Consider the following 16,970-nt stretch of genomic DNA (forward strand, 5'->3'; position numbering starts at 1 on the left):
TCTACCATAAAGGCCTGATTGGTGGAGTGCTACAGAGATGTTTGTCCTTCTGGAAGGTTCTCCCATATCCAGAGGCACTCTGGAGCTCTGTCAGAGTGACCATCGGGTTCTTGGCCAACTCCCTGACCAAGGCCCTTCGCCCCCGAATGCTCAATTTGGCCGGGCGGCCAGCTCTAGGAAGAGTCTTGGTTGTTCCAAACTTATTCCATTTCAGAATGATGGCCACTGTGTTCTTGGGGACCTTCAATGCTGCAGAATTTTTTTGGTACTCTTCCCCAGATCTGTGCCTCGACACAATCCTGTCTCTGGGATTCTACAGACAATTCCTTCAACCTCATGGCTTGGTTTTTGCTCTGACAACTATGGAACCTTATATAGACAGGTGTGTGCCTTTCCAAATCATGACCAATCAATTGAATGTACCACAGGTGGACTCCAATCAAGTTGTAGAAACATCACAAGGATGATCAATGAAAACAGGATGCACCTGAGCTCAATTTCAAGTCTCATAGCAAAGGGTGTGAATTCTTATGTAAATAAGGTATTTCTGTTATTTATTGGTAATACATTTGCAAGAATTTCTAAAAACCTGTTTTCGCTTTGTCATAATGTGGTATTGTGTGTAGATTGATGAGGAAAACAATTAATTTTATCAATTTTAAAATAAGGCCGTAACATAACAAAATGTGGAAAAGGGGAAGGGGTCTGAATACTTTCCGAATGCACTGTATATTTCCACACTATGAGGTTGGCATAATAATGTGAAATTGAGAAAATTATGATAATGATTTTAGTGTAATAGCTCTTTGAAAAGGACGACTGAAATTTCAGCCTGTTTTGGTGGGATGGAGTTTTGGCCTTCCATGGTGACATCACCATGCGATAAATTAGTCAGTGGTGTAAAGTACTGAAGTAAAAATAATTTTAAGTACTACTTAAGTAGTTTTTTGAGGTATCTGTACTTTACTACTTATATGTTTTGACAACTTTTACTATACTACATTACTAAAGCAAATAATGTACTTTTTACTCCATACATTTTCCCTGACACACAGAAGGACATTTTGAATGCTTAGCAGGACAGGATCATGGTCCAATAAACACACTTATCAAGAGAACATCCCTGGTCATCGCTAGTGTCTCTGATCTGGCAGACTCACTAAATGCAACTGCTTCATTTGTAAATGAAGTCTGAGGGTTGGAATGTGCCCCTGGCTATCTGTAAATTTAAAAAACATGATAATGGTGCCGTCTGGTTTGCTTAATATAAGGAATTTTAAATTATTTCAACTTTTACTTTATATTTTAGCAATTACATTTAGTTTTGATGCTTAAGTACTTTAAAACCAAATACTTTTAGACTTCCACCACTGAAATGAGTTCATAGACCAAAGGTGCGTTCAGTTCACTTGAACGTTTGCTAAGTTGCGGAACGGTTTGTACTGAACGACACGTTTCCCTAAAACGTTCTTGAACAGACTTTGAGGTACGTTTGTTCCCGTTTGGTGGGTGTGGTGAGGTGTGGCTTGAAGCAATGAGTGACGCATTTAATGGGCAGTGGCCATGTTGACAGCGTTCCCCAGCCCCTCCCTGTTTTTCGACTGGTCGTTCAGTACAGCATCGTTTTCATTCAATTGAATGTTCCAGATTGTAAAAGCGTACTGAATGCAGCCCAAGTTCCAAACCTCTCTGCCAATAACATCTAATTTTCAGTTTTCCTCTCCCCACTCAGACCACTCCCAGACATTCCAAGCAAAATTATTACTTAAGAAATTGCCCTTTGCTAAGAAGCTATTTTTGTTTCTTTTGACCATTTTAATTTATAACAATCACAGTAAGGTACTAAATTGTTACCCAGAAATGATTTAATATTGAGATAAAAACAGCTTTAAGTTAAATTATAAGCATACAGTATTAATACAGCATTTCCAGTTTTGTAAATAGTTGAAAAAAATACAAAATATATTCTCTGTATGCGAGTCTACAGTATCTTGATGATACCCTATCTTTAAGTAAATTGAAAGTTTGAATAAATGGGCCGTCTTAAATTGCATCCAGGTAACACATTACAAGCAAAACATGCCTAATTGCAGTACTGCCAGTATGTAGTAATCCAATTCTAGGACACAAATGAAGCGATCTCAAAATCAAAATAAACATGTTGGATGAATGAGTCTCTTGTGAGATTGCAAATGTAGACTTCATTACCATATTGCACTTACACACTACAGTACCTCTCATCTTCAGCAAAGCTAAAGCAAAGTAAAACACAATAATTAGCCTAAATTAAAGCAGCCATGTGTATCCAGGACTATGCAAACGGCTGTGCAAATCGAGTTCTACAAAGGGCCTTTTCTAAACAAGTCTTCATAGTAGAAATGTAGTTACACAAAATATCCTATATGCTTAGGAAAGGGAATATTTAGGGAAGAGGATACATTTGGATAAAGCCTTTGCTTGCCCAGCTTCCACATAAATTTGCATGAGTTAATCAAACACCATTACATGAAAGTGTGCTTTTTCCTAGTAAGGAAACATACATTTCAACATAATTTGGGGAATCTAGCAAGTCTCAGTGGATGAAAACTGGCAGGTTGGAATTTCTCTTCTTGACTAGATTAAATAAACCTCTGCGCAATGGTTTGTCAAAATTCTCTTGATTAAAACATGATTTACTTCTGCACATTAAAACATTTGGACATGACAAAACTAAACGAAAGAGGGAAGTTGTAAAAAAATAAAAATGTTTTTTTTTATTCCAAGACATTCTCAAAAGGACAAGTCCCTCATAAATGTAAGCACCCATATATTTTTCTTCTCAAAAAAAAAGGTTATATCTACAACCTAAAAGGGTTCTTTGGCTGTCCCCATTGGATAACCCTTTGAAGAACCCTTTTTGATTCCAGGTAGAACCCTTTTCACAGAGTTCTACCTGGAACCTAAAAGGGTTCTACCTGGAACCTAAAAGGGTTCTACCTAAAATGGTTCTACCCGGAACCTAAAAGGGTTCTACCCGGAACCTAAAAGGGTTCTACCCGGAACCTAAAAGGGTTCTACCTAGAACCTAAAAGGGTTCTACCTAGAACCTAAAAGGGTTCTCCTATGGGGACAGCTGAAGAACTCTTTTGGAACCCTTTTTTTCTAAGAGTGCTCTCCTCTGTCAGAGCACTGTATGTTCCACTACTGTACATTCCACTATGAAGCTTCAAGAGCACTCACTTGTGCTGGCACTTGTTTGAGAGTCCGTTAAGCAGATCACCCTTCTGTTGGGAAGGGGAAAGCTGCTCTGAGGGGGATGGTCCTTGAGGTTCAGGCCGCCCATGGGCTGAGGGTTGGATGTGTCACTAGTTGAGTTCCCATCCCTGGAGGGTGATCCTTTGTGGACCTCCAACAGAGAGACCGTCCAGGAGGGAGATGTAGGCTGTGAGGGGGAGGCCTTACATGAGCACGGCTGGTGTCCCTGGGTTTGGACCTGTTCCACTCCTCTAAGGATGCGCACCAGGGAGTTGTGGACCTGCTGGCTGATAGGAGTGTCACTGTCGTCGGGTTCGATCTTGACCTGGCGGTCTGTGGAGAAGTTAGAGAGCTGCTCCAGGACCTCTATCTGTCGGTCCATCATACCCAGCATGCTGCAGTGGAAGGCCCTTTGCTCAGCGAGCTGTTCCCCTAGCTGATGGTTCAGGATGGTGAGCTGCTGGAGGATCAGGGTGCTGGTGTCCTCACAAGTGCCTGTAGAGAATGAACAGCAGGACAACTTGTATATGTTTTAGGTTATTGCTGTAATATCTATTATCCAAAGCTCTAAACAATTGATGAATACAAAGTAAAATTCCAACATATTCATTACATGATATTAGTTACAAAGAGCACATTAATGACATAGAATATAGGTGGTCATGTAGCCACTCTAAACTCATCAGTTATAAAAGCACTCACCAGTTTGTTCTTCTGGACTGCAGCTAGTGGGATCACTAGCTCCTTCCCCATCATGTAAAGAGGGCACTGAATGTGGCTCACTTTTCACTGGGTAAAGATACTCTCCAGATAGACCCAAAGTCATAATCTCTTCTGACTTCAGGGCCCAGCCCGAAGTGCTGATGTTGGCCTCTTCTGGGATGGCGTTAGTCTCGTCTCCTTCCCCCTCTAGAGCTGGAGCCAGACTCTCCTGCCAAGGGGCCACAGAGTCAGGCTGAGCAACATCACCTGGGAAGAGAGAGAGAAGAGTGAGCAGCACAGGCCAATGCAAAGCAACCACTTCTTTACAATTCTTTAATGGCAAATATTAAAAGGTATAAAAATCCTAAAGCCAGAAAGTAGTACCATCAGTATGATCCTCCAGGTTCGAGTGGGTTAACACCACCATATTGTGTCCATCTGCAGTGCCTTGCTCTGGGGCCCCCACCCGAGCCCTCCTGGCCAGCATGCGGTCCAGCATACGGAAGTAACGGAATGACTCGATGGCGGACAGGCGTGCTGCGGGGCTACGGTATCCTGCCGTCTTGATCTTGCGGTACTTGTGCTTGAGGCTCTTCCAGCGGTTGCGTATCTGGTTGACAGTGAAGTGGATGTCCCGCTTGGCCAGGCTGTAGCGCAGGTGGCGGAAGTGTGAGTCGTTGCGCTGACGCTTCTTATCCAGCTCATGCACTAGGTCCAGCTGCTCGATGAGGGCCAGCATGGCGAAGGTGTCCGACTCTGTCCACCACTTGTTGGGCCTCCTCTCACTCAGGTCCATGGTCTCTGCCTCTTCTCACTGGGTGTACCTGTGCTGGTAGCAGCCCCTTGGGCTCCTCCTGGTTGGAAGTAAACAAGAACACATGGAAAGAGGTTGAAGTACTACACCATAGGCTAATGTCATTTCTATACATTAGAGGTAGACTGAGGTAGTCAAATGATTATGATAAAATTACCTTGAATTAAATGTTAAGACTTTCTATTCAAATAAAATTTTGTAGCAATATGCATCAAAGAGCAGCATCCATGTTGCATTATAATAAAGTTGTATTCAAGACGGGAACATTGGTGTTTTTATCAAAGGTATAGGACAACCTCACTATGGGAGAATAAATGAGTCACGACAGCATCCAAAATAGACACTGGATATAAATGAAAGGAATAAATTGTGACATAAACCACTCCAGAGATGTTCATTACAACATTCACACAATATTACAGTGACAGTTTCTTCTCCAGTCCCTTTGAAGTTCACCCAACAGCAAATCACGACTTTCCCACGTCAATTCCACTCAGATGAGACATGATGAGCTCAGTAGTACGCTTACAATGTGAATTTATGCAGCCAAACAGGAGTACTGTATAACGCTTTCTTCTACCAAAAAAAAAGACATATGCAATAGTCTTCCCTTTTGGTACAACAGTGAATTACTTGAAATAAAATTGCTCCTGGATATTACTGACAACCACACCATACGAGATTAATTTAAAACTAGCTAAGTGGCCATCAACAGTCTGACCACTGACAACCTAACTAGCTATCACTGGCTAGTTGACAGGTGCAGTGAGTGTGCCAACTGCTGACAGTGGCCGTGGACTCAGCTGGGTGGTTGCAGAGGCCATCACCGGCGAACGCTAACGATGAAGAATGTAATTTCCTACAGAACTCTGCGGCCAATATTGTTTACATACACAAACTATTGTTCTAAGTTAATAACCATAAAATAGCGCTTACTGTTACTGCTACTGCTACAGATTGCACTTCATACCTTCATCTCGATATATTTTACGCTGCGTCGGAGGAAGCTTGCTCGCGTCGCACGATCACATGGGGTTTGTTGACATCAATGGTCTTGTTCGAAATTGCAGCCGACAGCGGAGGAAACTGCCGATTGATTGATCTACAAATCACCGTGCATCATAAATAACCACTCATTATTATTTGTAGATCCGTCAGTCTGTCACTATTTACCCATGATACATCACGAATTTGATGCTCTCGAACACGGCCAATGACTGTATATGAGCGACGTTTCGAATGTCACATGTCCTTCGGTCTCTACTGTGATTGGTCAAAAATCTTACTGCAAACTCACGAAGGTCAGTGTGTGTGAGGAGCTGCGCAAATTCTCAGATCTACACACCATCAAAATGTTCAATTTGAACGGATTTAACAGGCATCTGGTTGTAATTTGTGAATTTGTGCAGTACTTAGTTTGGGCCAACCCCCGTGAGTGAGCGATTTCCGGCTACTTCCGTGTGCTCATGTGATTCTTTTTTTTGCACGACTGTGGAGGTATGACAATTAGTTTTACATTTTTCCAATAATAGCAGGATAGCTATCTGTATTCGATTTGGTGAATTGATTTAACGTAGATTAACATAACATGTCAATGAGTTAAATTTGAGTTCAACTCTATAACAAATGTTATTCAACAGGGGTGGGGCATGTATTTCGTTGCGTATCATCTCGTGCTAAAAATGTTTTGGGCTAGCGCTCAAATGTGGGGGGAGGCACATTCCGATGGGCAGCCAGGAATCATCATAACAGTTCCATTAAACAATGCCCCCCTGTAACATTGAAACTATGCTTCCTCATAAGATGTAGGCCTTCACTGTTCTCTTGTGTATTTAGGTGGTGTGGTGGAATGGCAAGTGACAAATACCAGATAGTGGTGCAAGGAGAGGCGTCAGAGACCGACTCAGATGATGAGGTATACATCACCTCCCTCTCTCCACATTCAACTGCCGGAGGGCAAAAGGTACCAGGGGAAGCATCTGAGACTGACAGTGAGGGGGAGGTTGAGAAAGCACGGAAATGTGTCATTGCTGCAAGCTCTGAAAACCCACAAATATTACGCAAGGACTTAACTCCTCTGCTTGTGATCAGAGATAACTCTGACATTCAGTCCGTGGTAGAGGAGAGGGTTGTTTCTAAGCCTGAGCACAGTGGGCTCTACTACAACACTTTACTCCAGCAGAAATTACACGAGAGCAATGCACGTCTGTGCACCGATGTGTCCCAGACCATCAAACAGGTGTATGGTAATGCCACAAAGGAGATCCGCATGGCCACGACACACCTGAACATCTCCCAGAACGGCATCATCAACGCCTCCCACAGCATCCGACTCATTCTGGAGGACCTCAAGTCTGTCTCAGAGAAAATGGACATTATCACCAGCTGTTATCTGCTCCCCGATATTACCATCCCATCCTCTCCCACTACCCCTATTCCCGGACAATGATGTTCCTTATGATGTTCCTCGTTCAATGTTTTCATATGTCTTATGTAGGCTAAACAACAGGCTGGAGTATTATTTGCATTAGGTGAATAAATGATGCATGCCATTATACTATTGCTGCTCCATGTTGTTCTGATAATATTCAGATGGCTTATTCATTGTAGTTGGTCATCGCAAAGGATGCCTATTGATCTTGATCATACAAGAAAGTGTTTAGCTGTTCACATTCACAACCATATAACACGTCTTGTTAAGCACTGTATTTTCCAAAGTGCCAAACCCTGTCGTAGGCCTAGTGCACGGCCCACTTTTGTGGTGTAAGCAAAACACCGGAAGTGATGGGACTGCTGTGGTCATTTTTGTCTAGGCCTAGAGTTGACGAAGCTACAGAATCCTCATTTATTAACAAAATGAATCCTAGGACATTCATTGTGCATTGCTGTATTCACAAGTCAGTCATTGAACTGCAATAGGCTTCTACTTCAGCGAACATTGAAGGAACAGTTTCAAAACTTTAACATGCATTCCATCCCTATACAGTGTAATCATCCCAAAGATATAAAAAGTGTTATAAAATTAAAGATCATTTTGAATCCAGAGGGTTTGATCGGTCAATGGTTTTGAAGAGTCACTGTCATGTCGCGTGAGGTTGAGCATCCGGCTTGGCTTCCAGGAAGTGCGAGCTGAAAGCAATCCATTCTCCCAAGGTCATCTGAAGGGCATGTCTGATCTCACTGCTGCGCCCATACACCAGAGACGCTCCATCGAGTTGTTTCTCTGTCAGCAGCTGCTGATATTTCACTGGAATGTTCAGCTTGTCCATCTAGAGAACAATGCAGACATGACATTGAGACACATTGATATATATTTTAAATGGTGTCATTAGACATTGTTGGTCGTCATTTACTTATTCTAATGGGCCAACGGGGGTTCATGGCAAATATTCTGGTGTGTGGGAAGTTCCATCATTGGAGATGGCTTGCATGGGACTACCCTATGCTGTGCTGCTGTTATGAATACAATGCTTGTGAGCTGAGGGCTATTAGCATACTACCCTCCTGAAACAGCTTATTTCAAGGTCAATGACTTGGCATTTTCCCTGTTTTAACAAGTGCATGTCTGATCTCACTGCTACGCCCATAAACCAGAGACGCTTCATCGAGTTGATTCTCTGTAGCAGCGAACTGAGGGAAACTGTCTTACGGGGGCATTGGATTCTGTTGTGACTGATCTGTCTGATACAAAAGTAACATTACGCAATTATTTTAAGGCACTAATGGACTTATCTAAATGAGTTGTGTAAATACCATAAGTATGTATACATGACACTCTATACTGACCTCCATGATATACAAGTGTCTTATCATAAAATAATTAAATCAGTATAAAGATTCTTATTTTGAACTAACCTCTTTGCAGATGTCCTCTGTGCTCGTACTGATAACTGTTCCAATCCGCAGTGGGCAGATGGCATTTGACTTGGTTCTGTCTCTAAGGCTGTGTCCCCCTCTAACCCAAGCCAGTTTTTCTTTAATGGATTGGTCCAGGTTGACTGTACACAATCTGAACAGATCAACATCCTTCAGAGTAAACTGGAAGTCCACCTTAAGGAACCTCTCAAACAGCTCAGGGTCTCCATCCTGCTCTAGAACGGTCTCCAGACGATCTCTGAGCATGTGGAGCTCCAGACTGGTCTCACTGAACACCTCCCATAAGGTCTTGGCCTGGTTGATAGCACCATCAGCGTCATCAGTGTCAGCCCTCTGCTGGCTGTCCTCTGAGCATTGCAGGATCCAGCTCAGGCGGCAGGGCCAGAGGTTGGCCATCACCACCCAGGCAGCAAGGTCTTTAGCTTTGGAGAAGCCCCCATAATTCATAGCATCCATGACGATGACTGTCACCCGTACAGAGTTTATTATCCTTCTCATATGCACATGGTTTCCCATAAGATAAACATGAAGAGGGCTGTATTTGGTATATATGGCGTGTAATGCCTCATTTGTTAGCGCCTTGATTTTCTTGGCCCAGATTTCCCAATGGATGCCATTTTCTAGTAGCTCAGTCTCGCTTTTGCCCTTTCCAATGAAGGGCACAAGGCTGTCATCAAGCCTGCATTTTTCAAATGCAGAGAAATTCCCAGCTCTTTGTTTTCCTCTCTTAATACATTCCCAGTCAGGCTCTAGATAGCTGTCAGCGAGGGTTTTAAAAGCTCTGCATTTGGAGTCGGGGGACATCTCAGGCACTGAGAAGGGCAGGGTGACCATCTTGTTTAGAAAGTCATACCCGCTGGATGTCAGCCCACAGAACCACATGGTGCTCTCCACACAGCCCACCACCACTCTGGGGTCTACAGCTAGGATGGACACAAACGGGACATTCTCCCCCGCCAGCAGAACGTTCATAGCCTCCAGGGTGCGGACCACCCTGTCTGGGCTGCAGCGGTCCAGGTGGGTGATCTCCAGCACCACACGGATCCTCCTCCCCTCGAACACCTCCATGAAGTGGATGAAGTCCACCATGACGCCCACCTCCTTCCTCACCTTGTTCATGAAGCCCATCTGGTCGCTGACGGCCGAGCTGTTCATCTGGTGCTGGATGCTGCTGCCCATGGTGTAGAGCAGGTGCTTGGATGTCCGCAGAATAGTCCTCAGGGCGAAGACTGCGGGAGGCCCCAGTGTTGCTATGGCCATCGATTCTAACACAGTGACCCAACTGCGTGTGCCATTTGTTTGGAGCTCAAAGCCATATAAGTAGAGCAGGGTACATGTGCCAATGCTGAACAATACAGCGGCTAGGACTACAACCCAGAGGGGGAGGCAGAGCAGCTTTATGGCTTTCCAATTGACCTCATCACCTTCGCTTGTGACTTTCTTTGGGTAGGGATGCTGGGTGGCTCTATAGAGGCCCAGGGGAAGTTCCCCAAAGTCAGCCTGGATGGCCTTGAAGAGGCGGATCACCAACCCAGCCCAGAGTTTATCACTGCCTGCAAAGTGCCAGGCACTGAAGCGCACAAAAATCCACCGTACCCTTCTCCTCCTCCGCTCCTCTTTCTCCCTCCACACGGGACGGAAGAAGATGATGGAGAGGAGGAGGGCCAAGTAGCTAATCCACGCTGGAGGAGGTCGCTTCAGCTTGTGCTTCTGTTCTCTCCACTCTGCCTCTCTGTTCATGTAAACTGCGAATGTAGAAAGAGCAACACAATTAGTTTTTTTGTTTGTTCTAAAAATCTAAAGTCACGTGAAGTCAACCTAAATGTTAAACTTACTCTTGATCTTCTTCAGTAGAGTTTCAGTGCGGCTGGGGCACTGGGAGAACAGACCTACAGTGGCCGGAGGTGCCACTTTGATCAATGCTCTGGACAGTCCATATGCATAGACATCATCCAACAGGGCACCTTTTTGTTTGACCAATGTAGAGGTAGACATGGCAATCAATAAAAGCTGTTATTAGCTGTATCACTAAACACATGTCAGATACATTTACGAACTTTCCACTTACCTTGTCCATCCATTTGTCTATGGTTCCAATACTTTGTCAATTCTGACGGAATAAAACAGGTTATAACATTCATACGGTACAAGAATATAATTTCGATTAATGATCACTGCAACCGATCTAAACTCCAATTATCAGTAACGGTTAGTTATTATTCTGCAGTGTCAATAAAATGCTGGCTGAACCTTTTTCCCCCAAGAATTTTGTAATTTCATAAAAATTCATTATAGATGGTTATGTATTGATGTTGTTTTAGAGATGTTTCAATAGTTATTCAACAATAATGTGTTAAATGCAGGACTTTCCGAACACTGGCCAAAGTCATACAGAGTAAATGACCAAAATATAATGAGAGGAATGAACATAATCATAAACATTAAGACAGCTTTTCAATAAATATTTGATGTTGTACAGCAGTTCAATGAGCACATTCAGGGTTAGCCAAAAGTTATATTCAATCATGTCAGTAAGATGAAGAACTTGGCTGCTCCATAAACTGACCTTTGGTTGTATCGATAACTTAAAGCATGAGTTTGCACAAAAATAATTGCCTCAAATATGTGTTGACGGTTCATTATACATTTCAGCTACCAGTTATATAATGACAGATTTCTACTGTAATGAAAATAAACACACCCTCCCACACAAATCCACCTGCTTGTTCTTTTTGCCTTAGAGTCTTGAACAAAAGTACAAATAAAATGTCAATATTTGGTTAATGAATAATACCAGACAGCCCTTTCCAATGACCTTTCTATGGAGTATAACCTATCAGCTAGTTTTACAAAACATTACCTCCATATGTACTTATTAACATTGGATTAGACATTTGCCCTCAAAAGAAAGTACAACTCAGTCTTACCGTGTCTGTGTGGGTCTCACTACATTGAAGTCAGCATACAGACTGACCCTCTGTTGAAACCAATAACACTAGTGTTGTTTACACGACCTGACCGTATATACCTGACACATTATCAGATCATATGTGAATGAAAGTCAGAATTGTGTGGAATTTTCCAGATGACTTTGAGTTTTGAGTCTTACTACAGACCTATAGATATACATTAAAATGTATTCTTTGAATGATAATGGCCATTGCCCAGAAAGCAATATTTGACTGTTTAATTCTAACAAAGGAAATTACAATATGTGTAAGTTTATAATAGGTATATTAATGACTCCATCCCCACGCATTAATATTCATAACAATTACCATACATCTATACGATTCTTGACCTTGGGAAACGGGACAGGAGTGCTTCACGAATGCTAGATGTCGACTGGTCTTCTTTGCTTTGCTCTCTCTGATCCTCATGTCCTTCCTTATTATATCCACTCTCTAGCAAAGCTTCAAATAGCATTGACATTTGCACACTATCCTTGTCAACCATGTATGGAAATGTCACACTTGATAGCTCTGCCAGAGACCAATTGATCGGCCCACGGGGGTTCCCTCTTGGTCTAATGGACGTTGGCTTCCCGAGTGAGAGCTACCCGGTACCAACCCCACCTATTACAGAAAGTAGGATCTCCTTCTGTGTGTTTTCCCAATGAAAGCAAGAACACAATCCCAGTACCCCAATCCATAGACTCGTAACTCCATCATGATACAGAATTCAGTATGTCTGTCGGCTGTAGACCACTGTGGGGGCCCACTGGACTCTGTGAGTCAAATATAGAATGTACATTGTGATACATGTGACACCTTCACATTCCATGTTAATTAAGAGAGACACACATAGGTCTGCGTGTCCTATCTACACTCAATTTATTAGGTACACCACCCCATTCACGAAAATGGTTCGCTCCTACAGACAGTGAGTCATGTTGCCATGGCTTGCTATATAAAGCAGGCGGACAGGCATCGAGGCATTCAGTTACTGTTTGTTCGAACGTTAGAATGTGTAAAACGAGTGACCTAAGCAACTTTGAGCATGGTATGATTGTCAGTGCCAGGTGCTGCGGATGCAGTATCTCAAAAAACATCCAGTCAGCGGCAGTGCTGTGGGCGAAGGAGAATGGCAAGTTCAAAGGAGAAATGCAAGAATCGTGCTAGCTAAAAGGCGGGCCACAAACAGGAATCCCGGTTACTGTCGCGTCAAGCTGATGGCAGAGTCAGGATTTGTCATAAGCAGCATGAGTCCATGGCTCACTGGTGTCAACGGTACAGGCTGGTGGCGGTGGTGTAATGGTGTGGGGAATATTTTCCTGGCACACGTTAGGTCCCTTGATACCAATGGAACTATGTTTTCATGCCCCAAATAATTCAGGCTGTTCTGGAGGCAAAGGGGGGTTTGACCCGGTACTAGATGGGTGTACCTAATAAAGAAATACACCCATACATTCACCCACACTTATCATACATTGCATTACAAATGATATCAAACTTTAACATATGACAGAAGGTATGGAGAATTTATGCAGCGTGCAACTAACTGCCTTTGACAAATTTGATCAACTGGTTTCTGGTGATATCTGTGAGATTAAAAACATGCCATCGCTCCTTGAGCTGCCCAATTTAATTTCCCTTCTCCACATACACTTGTTCACATGTTGCATCATGCCTGCAATGTGTTCTCAGTAGGTTGGAAAAGCTATGGGTAATTTGCCAAAGTTACCTGAATCTTCAGTAATTTTGGTAATTAACAGAACATCTATGGCAATCTATCATGACTTTGGTAATTTATACTTGAATAACTTTTAAAACATGTATTCATATATAGTATTCATTTTGTATATCTGTTCCTTCACTCTGCGGCTCGACTCGTCCCAAACCATCTCAATTTGGTTGAGGTCGGGGTAATGTGAAGGCCAGGTCATCTGATGCAGCACTCCATCATTCTCCTTGGTGAAATAGCCCTTACACAGCCTGGAGGTGTGTTGGGTCATTGTCCTGTTGAAAAACAAGTATCGCTGCAGAATGCTGTGGTAGCCATGCTGGTTAAGTGTGCCTTGAATTCTAAATAAATCACAGACAGTGTCACCAGCAAAGCACCCCCACACCATAACACCTCCTCCTCGATGCTCTACGGTGAGAAATACACATGCAGAGATCATCTGTTCACCCACACCACGTCTCACAAAGACACTGCGGTTGGAACCAAAAATCTCCAATTTGGAGACAAATCTCCACTGGTCTAATGTCCATTGCTCGTGTTTCTTGGCCCAAGCAAGTCTCTTCTTCTTATTTGTGTCCTTCAGTAGTAGTTTCTTTGCAGAAATTTGACCATGAAGGTTTGATTCACACAGTGAATCAAGCCTCTGAACAGTTGATGTTGAACTCTGTGAAGCAATTATTTTGGGCTGCAATTTCTGATTAACACAACCTTTGCAGCAGAGGTAACTTTGGGACTTCCATTCCTGTGGTGTTCCCGATGAGAGCCAGTTTCATCATAGCACTTGCTACTGCACTTGAAACTTTCTTGAAATGTTCTGTATTGACTGACCTTCATGTCTTAAAGTAATGATGGAGTGTCGTTTCTGTATGCTAATTTGAGCTGTTCTTGCCATAATATGGACTTGGTCTTTTACCAAATAGGGCTATCTTCTGTATACCCTCCCTACCTTGTCACAACACAACTGATTGGCTCAAACGCATTAAGAAGGAAATAAATTCCACAAAATAACTTTTAAGAAGGCACACCTGTTAATTGAAATGCATTCCAGGTGACTACCTCATGAAGCTGGTTGAGATAATGCCAAGAGTGTGCAAAGCTGTCATCAAGGCAAAGGGTGGCTACTTAGAATAATCTTACATCTAAAATATATTTTGATTTGTTTAACACTTTTTCAGTTATACCTTGTTTCCATATGTGTTCCATAGTTTTGATGTCGTCACTATTATTTTGCAATGTAGAAAATAGTAAAAATTAAAGAAAAACCCTTGAATGAGTAGGTGTTTTAAAACTTTTGACTGGTAGTGTAAACCATATGGTTCAAGAGGAAATAGACGAATTAATGAAAAAAGCTTCTAATCAACAATGGCATTATTTTCAATTACCTCTGCAACTCGTCCAACTATTTACTTTTTTCTCAACTGCAACAATGCCAAAACATTGACAACAAATACATATTGACATAAGTCAAGTAAATGAAAGTGTAAAAAATATATAAAGAATGTCATACTGAAACCCTCATTAACACCAATGGTATTCACTAAGTTGATGGTCTATATTTAGGAGAATGTTTTACAGCTTTGTCATTCCATATATTTAAAAAAAATCATCTTATTTAAATATTTCATACATTTTACATGTGATAAGGCCAGTGAGAGGGCCAGAGATCATTACAGACACCTGTGATATTCTAAAGTACCCAAAAGAGTCGCTAGGTGCTAGATTACATAAAATCCTTGAAAGATACCAAAATTCTTCAAGTTTACTGGTAAACATTGAAAGTAAAGCAGTAATATACACTCCCTTTACAACCCTAGTTCCCAGCCTCCGCCTGCAAAAGTTGCCTTCAGAAGTATGCATTCATCGCTGGTAAATTAATTCAGCTGGGAAACTCATTTAAATTCCATTACTGGCACTTTGCAGGGGAAAGAAAAGTTCATGAGAATCAGATAGGAGGACTGCTAATGAGCAGTGTGGCCCCTAGCACAGTTCCTCCATGATCTGCTGTTTCACCAATGCCATCACACTGGTAAATAGATTTTTTTAAAACTATGATTGAGAAAATAAATATGCAACGAAAATGAATGAGGTTTTAATGCACGATAGATAAATGTACACTACCGTTCAAACGTTTGGGGTCACTTGTCCTTGTTTTTGAAAGAAAAGCGCATATTTTTGTCCATTAAAATAACATGATCAGAAATACAGTGTAGACATTGTTAATGTTGTAAATGACTATTGCAGCTGGAAACAGCAGATTTTCTATGGAATAACTACATAGGTGTACAAAGCCCCATTATCAGCAACCATCACTCCTGTGTTCAAATGGCACGTTGTGTTAGCTAATCCAAGTTTATCATTTTAAAAGGCTAATTGATCATTAGAAAACCCTTTTGCAATTATGTTAGCACAGCTGAAAACTTTTGTTCTAATTAAAGAAGCAATAAAACTGGCCTTCTTTAGACTAGTTGAGTATCTGGAGCATCAGCATTTGTGGGTTTGATTACAGGCTCAAAATGGACAGAAACAAAGAACTTTCTTCTGAAACTCATCAGTCTATCCTTGTTCTGAGAAATAAAGGCTATTCTATTCAAGAAATTGGCAAAAAAATTATGATCTCGTACAACGCTATGTACTACTCCCAGCACAGAACAGCGCAAACTGGCACTAACTAGAATTGAAAGACGAGAGGGAGGCCCCGGTGCACAACTGAGCAAGAGGACAAGTACATTAGTGTGTCTAGTTTGAGAAACAGACGCCTCACAAGTCCTCAACTGGCAGCTTCATTAAATACTATCTGCAAAACACTAATCTCAACGTCAACAGCGAAGAGGCAACTCCAGGATGCTGGCCTTCTAGGCTGAGTTGCAAAGAAAAAGCTATATCAGACTGGCCAATAAAAAGAAAAGATGAATATGGGCAAAAGACACTGGACATTGGAACTCTGCCTAGAAGGCCAGCATCCCGGAGTCGCCTCTTCACTGTTGACGTTGAGACTGGTGTTTTGCGGGTACTATTTAATGAAGCTGCCATGTTATTTTAATGGACAAAAATGTTTTGCTTTTCTTTAAAAAAACAAGGACATTTCTAAGTGACCCCAAACTTTTGAACGGTAGTATATATCTTTAAAAGTGTGTTTGTGGCTCTTTGACTTCTTGCCATGTTTAACATTTTAATTTATACAGTTGAAGTCGGAAGTTTACATACACCTTAGCCAAATGCATTTAAACAGAGTTTTTCACTATTCCTGACATTTAATCCTGTTAAAAATTCCCTGTCTTAGGTCAGTTAGGATCACCACTTTATTTTAAGAATGTGAAGTGTCAGAATAATAGTGGAGAGAGAGATTTATTTCAGCTTTAATTTCTTTCATCACATTACCAGTGGGTCAGAAGTTTACATACACTCAATTACTATTTGGTAGCACTGCCTTTAAATTGTTTACCTTGGGTCAAACGTTTTGGGTAACCTTCCACAAGCTTCCCACAATAAGTTGGGTGAATTTTGGCCCATTCCTCCTGACAGAGCTGGTGTAACTGAGTCAGGTTTCTAGGCCTCCTTATTCGCACACACTTTTTCAGTTCTGCCCACAAATGATCTATAGGATTGAGGTCAGGGCTTTGTGATGGCCACTCCAATACCTTGACTTTGTTGTCCTTAAGCC

General features: G+C 42.0%; 3 protein-coding genes across 12 annotated transcripts; 1 reads left to right on the top strand and 2 right to left on the bottom strand.

Annotated features, from left to right (window-relative positions):
* Positions 1-3,134: 3,134 nt before the first annotated feature.
* On the bottom strand, positions 3,135-5,966 carry LOC115205980 (uncharacterized). Of its 4 annotated transcripts, none has more exons than XM_029772455.1 (4): positions 5,721-5,966; positions 4,321-4,790; positions 3,937-4,203; positions 3,135-3,729 (listed from the first exon to the last, which is right to left on the bottom strand). In XM_029772455.1, the coding sequence occupies exons 2-4, from the start codon at positions 4,730-4,732 to the stop codon at positions 3,206-3,208; spliced, it is 1,203 nt and encodes a 400-aa protein (XP_029628315.1). In that variant the 5' UTR covers positions 4,733-4,790; positions 5,721-5,966; the 3' UTR covers positions 3,135-3,205. The 4 variants fall into 4 exon arrangements, with proteins under 4 accessions (XP_029628315.1, XP_029628314.1, XP_029628316.1 ...); XM_029772454.1 differs by having other exon boundaries at positions 5,687-5,966; XM_029772456.1 differs by lacking the exon at positions 5,721-5,966 and adding an exon at positions 5,171-5,673.
* Positions 5,967-6,101: 135 nt separating this feature from the next.
* On the top strand, positions 6,102-7,308 carry LOC115205981 (biogenesis of lysosome-related organelles complex 1 subunit 3-like). Its single transcript, XM_029772458.1, has 2 exons — positions 6,102-6,247; positions 6,587-7,308. Exon 2 carries the CDS (start codon positions 6,600-6,602, stop codon positions 7,197-7,199), a length of 600 nt encoding a protein of 199 aa, XP_029628318.1. The 5' UTR covers positions 6,102-6,247; positions 6,587-6,599; the 3' UTR covers positions 7,200-7,308.
* Positions 7,309-7,571: 263 nt separating this feature from the next.
* LOC115205979 (NTPase KAP family P-loop domain-containing protein 1) lies at positions 7,572-12,058 on the bottom strand. 7 transcript variants are annotated; one of them, XM_029772450.1, is made up of 6 exons: positions 11,905-12,057; positions 11,554-11,603; positions 10,695-10,736; positions 10,462-10,590; positions 8,606-10,371; positions 7,572-8,019 (listed from the first exon to the last, which is right to left on the bottom strand). In XM_029772450.1, exons 3-6 carry the CDS (start codon positions 10,705-10,707, stop codon positions 7,831-7,833), a joined length of 2,097 nt encoding a protein of 698 aa, XP_029628310.1. In that variant the 5' UTR covers positions 10,708-10,736; positions 11,554-11,603; positions 11,905-12,057; the 3' UTR covers positions 7,572-7,830. The 7 variants fall into 7 exon arrangements, with proteins under 7 accessions (XP_029628310.1, XP_029628307.1, XP_029628313.1 ...); XM_029772447.1 differs by lacking the exon at positions 11,554-11,603 and having other exon boundaries at positions 11,905-12,058; XM_029772453.1 differs by lacking the exon at positions 11,554-11,603 and having other exon boundaries at positions 11,910-12,057.
* Positions 12,059-16,970: the final 4,912 nt, after the last annotated feature.

This window comes from Salmo trutta, chromosome 13 (assembly GCF_901001165.1).
Source record: "Salmo trutta chromosome 13, fSalTru1.1, whole genome shotgun sequence".
NCBI lineage: Eukaryota > Metazoa > Chordata > Actinopteri > Salmoniformes > Salmonidae > Salmo > Salmo trutta.

Coding starts and splice junctions, on each gene's coding strand:
- LOC115205980 (XM_029772455.1), bottom strand. CDS start 4,732: ATGGACCTGAGTGAGAGGAGGCCCAACAAGTGGTGGACAGAGTCGGAC. Junction 4,204..4,320: donor CCTGGAGGATCATACTGATG/GTACTACTTTCT, acceptor CTCTCTTCCCAG/GTGATGTTGCTCAGCCTGAC. Junction 3,730..3,936: donor CAGTCCAGAAGAACAAACTG/GTGAGTGCTTTT, acceptor CATTCTCTACAG/GCACTTGTGAGGACACCAGC.
- LOC115205981 (XM_029772458.1), top strand. CDS start 6,600: ATGGCAAGTGACAAATACCAGATAGTGGTGCAAGGAGAGGCGTCAGAG.
- LOC115205979 (XM_029772446.1), bottom strand. CDS start 10,767: ATGAATGTTATAACCTGTTTTATTCCGTCAGAATTGACAAAGTATTGG. Junction 10,591..10,694: donor TAGACAAATGGATGGACAAG/GTAAGTGGAAAG, acceptor TCAAACAAAAAG/GTGCCCTGTTGGATGATGTC. Junction 8,020..8,605: donor CAGAGGACATCTGCAAAGAG/GTTAGTTCAAAA, acceptor ATTGTTCTCTAG/ATGGACAAGCTGAACATTCC.